The 8272-nt window shown below is 42.0% G+C and overlaps 1 protein-coding gene across 1 annotated transcript in view; it reads left to right on the top strand.

The window, feature by feature from the left end:
• The window catches only part of clybl (citrate lyase beta like), a 58866-nt gene that overhangs the window by 38748 nt on the left and 11846 nt on the right, over window positions 1-8272 (top strand). Inside the window, exon 3 of the mRNA XM_023430688.2 lies at window positions 5141-5329. Coding sequence (XP_023286456.1) covers window positions 5141-5329 — 189 coding nt within the window. The remainder of the gene's footprint in view (window positions 1-5140; window positions 5330-8272) is intronic.

Genomic DNA, 8272 nt, shown 5'->3' with positions numbered 1-8272 from the left:
GGGTGGGGGGGCAAAGCTATATCTCTTATTTTGCACAAAATGTATTCAATCTTAATTTTCTGTCTAAATGGCCGAGCATGTTAAGGTAGCGAGACCCCAACTAGCTATCTGAAAACATTTTCAAAATATTTTCTACTCTTGCAACTATTGCAAAACAGAGAGAATAGATACATTAAAGTTGGTTTTAAATCATATCAAAACTTTAAAATAACAAAAACTTAAATACCCTTTTTTTTAGATATTGTATTCCAAGTAAAAAACGTAAATAGAATAATAAAAAATGGCAATAAAATAGGTTTAAAAGGCCTGGTCTTTTTAAAAATAAATTTACACAAAAAAGTACCATATTTAGCACTGATTGCAACATTGTGTGCAGGCCTTCAGCTAAAGTTCTGCTGCGTCCTGTATGATGTAAACTTTGTCATCAGTGGATTTACGCAAGGCGCTGTGCAGACATCCGCGTGCCTGCTACAGCTACAGCTCCTCCAAGCACTTTTTACACGAGGCCTCAAGACACGTTTGCATATTATTTGTTTATTTAGTTTTCGCACTTTCTTCACCTTATTAGCACCTTGGTCACATGAAGCAATTATGACACCAGGCGGAGTAAATTCGAGGCAACTGGGAAAGAGGAAATCCATCCTCACAAGGATCTGCCAAGATTTATTTTTTTTCCTCACATCGCACAGCTTCAGTTTCATTTGCACTGCCTCAAGAACATTCTGGCAGATTCTTAGGTTACACCAGACTGCGTTCTTTGCACATTTTAAATGGCCGTTTGTGCTTCATTAACATTTTTGCACAATTTGCAAATTTTTGTGAAATTCCAAAAAAAGCTTTTTTTTTTTTTTTTTCTATTTCGTCTACTTAAACACAATTTTGCTCCTCTATGATGCAGCAGCAGCCTCTGCCATATGGTAGGACTGGGTAATAATTAAACATTACTGTTAATGGACAGTCTGTGGAATTGTATTGCGATGATATGATCATACTGTTTAATCGTTTTATAAAGTTTTATTATCTAATTGTATGATATTCAGCTAACTACATTTAGCTCTTTGTTTTACATATGTAGAGTTTTTCTGATCTAATTTATACAAATGAAATGCAGATGAACATCAGTTTCAACCACTAACCTGCCCATCATCTGCAGATCACCTCTGACTAACACAGGCTTCAAAGCCTAATGATAGTCACTTTCACACCTTAATAATAATCACAATCATCTTAAAAACAAGCACAAATTTAGGAAGCTATTACAGACACTTCAGGGTAAGCCTAGTTAGTCCTGTGTTAGTGAGTCCTAGTTGGTGTTCTTGTGAGCACAAGCGGTGACGGTAAGTTACTTAATGATGAGCCCTACTGCCTCCATTTTCCCCGCAAAATGGATACAAAGCCATGGGAATTTATTCCCTGAAAACATCGCAATGCAGCTTGTGATGAAGTGTAACTAAACAGCTCTAATGAGATCTTTTCATGGCTAATTAAAGTGTAGAAGTAGTGTGTAATAACTAGCTGTTTTTCCAGCTCAGCCTGTCAGTTTTGACCAACTATGACAAGCAGGTTTCAGTGATTTTACAAATTCCTCCCTCTCTGTCCTGCTAGTTATATCTTGTTGTCTGCCCTGACAGGATAGCGGATAACGCAGTGTGCTTCCAGCTGACAGTGAATGCCTGAATCTCCTTCTGCTACATCTCAGTTATCAACCTAGCCTGAATTAGTCAGTCATCTCACTCCAGCTTTCTGGAGTGCAGCACGTCACTTGTCAAAACCCATCCACGATAGCTTGAAGCTTGCTACCACACACACACACACATACTGACAAAGGCAGATGAACAAATGCGTACACAGTCACACTTCAGGCAGGCAGCCATCACCTGCAATAGTCTGCTGCTCATTTTAAATGGCATCGCAAGTTGCACAGCAGGGTGCAAAACGCCAGCTCTCAAAAGGTTAAAAAAAAAAAAAATGGAAAAACAATTATGCTCATTGTGACTTATAATCTCCCACTTTTCTTACACACACACACACACATATATGTATATACTTTGGGAATGAAAGATACAGCACGCCACTGTTTGAAGGCTCTATATCAGTGATAAAAGGTGTGATGTACATACAAGTTGTTTTTGAGAGTCCTGACACACAGCTGTCAGCAGATTTTTCAAAAGACACTGATTTGTTAATCTTAAAATTATCTTTATTTATGCCCCATGTCTTTATTGCTGTTTCCTAGGCTAGAAATATTATATGCACAATTTATTTTACAAGAAAAATGTATCTAGCCCCTCTTATGCTCTTTCTCAAATGTGTCATGTCATGCACCCCTTTTTTAGTATGTACAGTAACTACCACTGCACTGAGATCTAATTCAAATTGAATGAAGGGACAGAGAGTGTGAGTCTACACCCACAGTCTGTCCAGAGGCGATGTTTGACGTTGCTTGTTTAAAGCGGCATGACGGCAGAGCTGGACATCCATGATCTGATGCTGGAGAGGAAGGTGGTCCCGCTGTGGCCTGTACACACATCAGTTTGGATGCTCCAGTCTGATGTGGTGTCTACAAGGCAGCAGCCATGCTGGGTCACGTATACACAGCACTCGGTAGGATCCTGAGCATCAAGTCTCAGGCTGTGTGTTAAGGACCTGCCCTCGCTCTCCTGGAAGGTCAGCCTTGCTGCACTTGAAAAGCCTCATGTGTGCATATATGCGTTTGACGGCCCTGCCTGCCTGGCCGACTGCTCGCCCGCCCGCCTGCCCATGTGTCAGCTTCTAATGATGAGGATGATGGAGGGAATCAAAGAGGAGATGGAGCTGACGTTAGGGCGAGCTCTCCATGGGACACCAGGTGATTGGGGAGGGAGCTTTGAAGCAACTTGTTGGATGGCTGTCCATTAATGTAAAATATCTCCTTTTCAAAGGGCTTTATTCAAGCTCGGAGTAGCGGAGCCCATAGGGGTCAAGGTGTCTGGCAGAATAATCTCTCTCTCTCACTTTAGAGAGAGAAGCAGAGATAAAAGAAAGGATAGTGCACAGTGACCTGGCCATCTCCTTAGCCATTCCTGGTGTCATGTTTTCAGAAATGCCGTCGCAAAAGGAGAAAAGTGCAGCAGACAATCCTTGCAGTGAGCGCTCTCTGGTTACATTAAAAGAATTTTATACATGCAGGCTGCCTGTATGTCAGGCTGAGGTTGGAGCCCGAGACTCAGCCCTCTCCCGTCTATTTGATCTGCAAATGTTATAAACCATGCTTTTTGATCACTTGGATCACTATTTATTTAGTTTGGTCAGGGATCAGTGTGACTCCTGGCACATGGAGCAGCCAGCGGTTCTCACATATCAATTTTCTCCAGTAACCGTGAACTGCGGAGGGGACGGGCAGAATTTTATCCACCAAGTAGCAGGTTTATGAATAGTGAATTATGGCTGCGTAAATCGCTCCATCCGTTTTAAGTTACCACGATTACAGTTACGGGTCTATCTGGGCTTATGAGAGCGACAGTAAGAGAGGTTATAGCAAAACTTGAGTAAGAGTCAAAGATCACAGTGCACTCATCATATGGTGCGACAATCCCTCATGTCTCATTCAATGAGGGAACAGGGAGACACAGATGACACGCAGCAGTCCAGCCCGCTCATGACCCCTATTAAATCCGAGCAAATCTTTGATATGTACTTTGATACCATATTTTATTGATACTGAAGGGGTGTTCATAATATCAAGTACAGTTCTGCATTCCAGGAGATCAGAGCAGGGGCTGTTTTGTCTCAGAAGCCGTCCCGTGACCCTTGAGGGGTCCCCGTAAGATCTAATACAACTGAACCTAGGTCGACTCTAGTCCACTATAGTTTTTACAAGAGATTGTGATCTATGGGCTCTCCATGTTATATCTGTCTACAGTTTCTCTCTCATGCGCACACACATGACCCCAGTGATCAGTCTACTAGCGATCACTTAGTTTGGACCCACTCAGATGTTGTTAGGCAACAAATGCGGTGCTTTCGACAGGTCCCGTCGAGCATGGCGCTCCATCACACGACATGGTGCCACATTTGCCACCATCCACTGGTGCAGTATTTTTTATTATCCACATTTCATCGTCACTTCATCGCATTTCAAAAACCTTTCTGGTGCACACAGTGACCGGTATCAGTTTAAGAGTATTTTTCTTTTTAAGAGGATTCTTTAGTAACATAAATGGGATCAGGAGCAAAATCTTAGCATCTCCAAACACACATACAAGCACTCAAAGGCTCCAGCCTCTGATCTGACCTGACAACTCCTAAGCTACCATTTCCTCATGCTGCTTAACTCGGACCACATTTCTTCCCGAGCCTCTCTCCTCTCACTCACTACTACTCTTCCCATTCCATCCCTCTTTCTCTCCATTCCTGCTGCCCAGCATCTGGTTTGAATAAAGCTGCGTGTGCTACTGTGTTACTGATAGAAGTTGGGACTGTAGGCTTCTCTTTGATTTTTTTTTTTTCTTCATCCTCCTCATCTCTCTTCCCTCCCAGCTCATACAATGCATTCGTTGAGAGAACAAAGTTGAGTGTACATCCTCTGTTTTGTTGATTTGTGGCATACTGTGTATAGATGAACCGCAGTCAAGGGAAAGTGTGCTGACTTATTTTGTGCCTTTTTAATATGTTAATGTTTCGTCTTGATGCAATTTATTCCAGATTGGTGTATGCTTTGTCAATTTCCCACCTTGATTACATAGATTTTGTGTCTGTAATGCTGTATTTATTTTTATGATCATGCTTAATGGCCAATATCTTACATAAAGGGACACTTTCTTGAAGGAAATTGCATTCTTTGCAAATTTTTCAATTATTTCTTCAGTGAATGTTAGTGGTTTGAATTCATGCATTTAAAAAAAAAAAAAATACACGCACACATAGCGCAACCTCTCATGATAGTTTTTTGTCCTTATCAATCATTTTATGTTGTATATTCCTGCTTCAGTAGTCACATGGTACACTGACAGTAACCACACTTGCTTTCAAAATGCATAGTTTTGAATCTGAAGCTTCACACAGTGGGAATGAATGAGCTTCTTTATTAGTTACTCCAAACTGCAAGTATTATATTCAATAATCAGCATTTCTGTCCATGTTTTACGTTTCTGTGCCGCAGACAGAGGCCAGGGAAACCATTCCCAGGATGCTCGCGGAACTGGATCTGGGCCGGACAGAGAAGTGTGTGAGGGTGAACTCGGTGTCCAGTGGCTTAGCTGAAGCTGACCTGCAGGTCATCCTGCAGGCTGAGGTTCTCCCTCCAGCCATCATGTTACCCAAAGTGGAAGATGCTCAGGAAGTGCAATGGGTAAGGTACAAGTCAAAGTACTCAGAATGGTGTAATTTGTAAAGCCAGAACCACATGTGACAGAAAAACAAACACAAAACAAACAAGCAAAAAAAACACACATGGAAAAAAAACTAAATGAGACTAAAAATACACAAGACATCTCTCTCTTTCACCTCTGGATGTCTTTTAAAAAACACAGTGGTGCTCTTATGCAAACTCATGAAGTAATAGGAAACCCACGGAAATCTTCAAAGCAATCATAACAAACTTTTCCATATATTTCCCAGTAAAAGTGGGAATCGATCCCTGTGGCAGGACTCGGGGACAGACGGAGTGTTTTTCTTGGCTGCAGCTCAAGAAACGGACGACATTTCTTCGGATTAGCTTCAGAAGTCCGATAGCTTTCTGTAACAACACAAAGGTGCCTTTAGCCACTGCTGGAATTACTTGAGACTGCCTTGAACAGTGTCATGTTGTGGCTATGAATTGATTTAATCACAGTCAAAAGTACTCATCCAGACAAGGTATATTGAATAAAAAAATATGCAGCAAACATGCATTGCATTCCATTCTTTATGCTGGAAATCTATTTCAACTGTCCACACATTTTGCAAAGTCCCAAGGCAATTGTTCCAGTTACTGAGGTTCTAGTGATGAGAAAGATCATCACAAATTAATTGACCAGATTTGACATCAGATATTGCAAATTTTGCTCTCTTGCAGTGGTTATTGTAATGATTGTCCACTAATATTCCCATTTTGTGTTTTTATTAATCACCGTTTGCAATTTGTTCATACTAACTTGGGCCTGCGCCCTAGTTAAGAGGTGTTTGCCTGGGCTTGGCCATCCCTCTGGCTTTCTATAAAGGGGCGCTGTACGGATGTCAGGTCCCGAAAGGTCAGGAGACAGTGACATCATTAATGCAGGCCTTTCTGATCAGCTCCATATGGTTCACTTACCTCGAGGAACCTGGCTGCCGTCTGCCTCCTTTACTGTTGGTGTGTGTGAATACAGTTGTTGCTGATTAAGCAAGAGGAGAAATTAAGATTTGTTTAGAGGTCAGAGAGAGAAGAGAGAGAGAGAGAGAGAGGGGAGTAATCAGGGGTGATGGGAGGGTGTCGAGTCTACACGTGCACACATACAGTCTCTCACACACACACACATGCATATACATATGTGCGTGTGTGTGTATTATAAAATGTATACACATAATATACACTCAAACGTGGTCCTGGGCAGGAGCAGGAAGTTTTTAACTAGTGGTTTTAATTAGAACACGTCTATTTCCTGCTGCCCTTTCTTTCTTCCTTGTGTAATTGCTGACAGGTGTTCACTAATTCTCTCCCTCAGCTCAGCCCTTTTTCTCCTTGTGCTACTTTTTCTCACTTAAAAGACGGCACTTTAGTTCTGCATGAAATATTTTTTAAAAAACCATCTCCTGTTGTTATCATGATTATCATGATTATTATTTTTAACACGTTGAGAGCTTTAAAATGTGGATAATTGCTTGGCTGGATAATTGTTTTTTTTTTTTTGTTTTTTTTAATACCCTTGCTTTGTGGCAAAAAATACTTTGTGTTTATTTTAAGTTTCTCGAAGTCAGCCCTTCATGTTGCTGTGTTTCCCCTCGAAGTGTGCTGTAAATCTGTTTTCACATTTGATTTACAGTGTGTTTTGGCAGTGTGTTACTGCTTTGCAGCAGGTGCATGTGTGCTCCTGAAACAAAGTCAAGTTTGGAGCTCTGGGCCTTGATTCTTTCATGTATGCCCATTTAATCTTATCTTTGTCCCTCCCTGCTTTTGCTGTGTCTGCTTTGCACATGCTTCTCTGTGCATCTCTCTCTCTCTCCCTCTCCCTCTCTCTCTCTCTCTGTGTGTATTCATGTGTCAGTGTTGTAAGCATGTGTCAGATTTTTTTTTTCTCCACTCTTGTAAGGCTGTGCAGTAAATCCCTCACTTGTTTATTTTTCTCCCTTTTTATTGATATTAGCACAGGAACCTCCAGACTGATTTGTTGCTAAAAGATGGACTTGCTTGTTTCCCTTTGTGTGGAAATCTTTAGCTCTGCCTTTCTCTTCTCCCCCAGCCCTTGTGTGACTGACAGGCCTTATTGGGCTATAACAGGCGTAACTCCCTCCTTTGTCTGAGGACAATTCTCACACAGATTCGGAGCCATGTGCATTCTTTGCCCACCACACTATTTGGTGTGCACTGGGACCAAAAGAATCGCACCCTGTCCTGCTCCTCCTCCTCTACTCCTCCTCCTGTCCCCTCCCCTCATCCCTTTCTCCGCTTCCCCTCTGTGAAATGAACACTTCAGCAGGCCGGAAACATTTAATCTGGCCCCCTTTTGAAGAAAATTAATTGAAACTTGTCCCACTATAGCCTCCTTTCTCCAGCTCCATCTCTCCCTCCTTCTCTTTTCATGATTGGGTGGTGAAATTGTCAGAGGGCTTGTTTGTAGCGTGGCTTTGAATGGCAAAGGAGAGGTGTTATTTCTTCTTTTTTCTTTTTCTTTTCTTTTTTTCAATTCAGTAGTGAATAACATCTTTTAAAGGGTCCTAGTTGTGAGAGCCATTGGCAGCTAATGGTTGCTGTATGCACCAGAAGAACAATGAACGAGGACTATAGCAGCTCTTATGCAGTGTAAATCAGGCCCTCAAAGTGTATAATAGCTGAAGAGGAGAATACAGCAGAAGGACAGAAACATGTAATCAAAGAGCCTTGGAGGCTTTTTAGCCGGTGGTGCGGCATTGAGCCGTCATTTGTTTTCCTCCAGCAGAATCTAAACAGCGCGCTCGGCTCGCCGCAGCCCTGTCAGGGTTTGCGTAGCACCAGTGTCGTGGTGGTAATCTCTGTGTGTAACATCAGCTAGGCAACATACACCTAGTTTCCTCTGTCACAGAAATAGGTTTATCTACACCCTCCTTTCACACTCCTTCTCGGACACCCCCCCACCCC

The sequence above is a fragment of the Seriola lalandi genome, unplaced genomic scaffold, assembly GCF_002814215.2.
Source record: "Seriola lalandi dorsalis isolate HSWRI2012SDOR001 ecotype SW California unplaced genomic scaffold, Sedor1 jcf7180002054908, whole genome shotgun sequence".
In the NCBI taxonomy this organism is placed as follows: domain Eukaryota; kingdom Metazoa; phylum Chordata; class Actinopteri; order Carangiformes; family Carangidae; genus Seriola; species Seriola lalandi.
The sequence above is the reverse complement of the archived record's forward strand: the minus strand, read 5'-3'. Positions and strand labels throughout refer to the sequence as shown.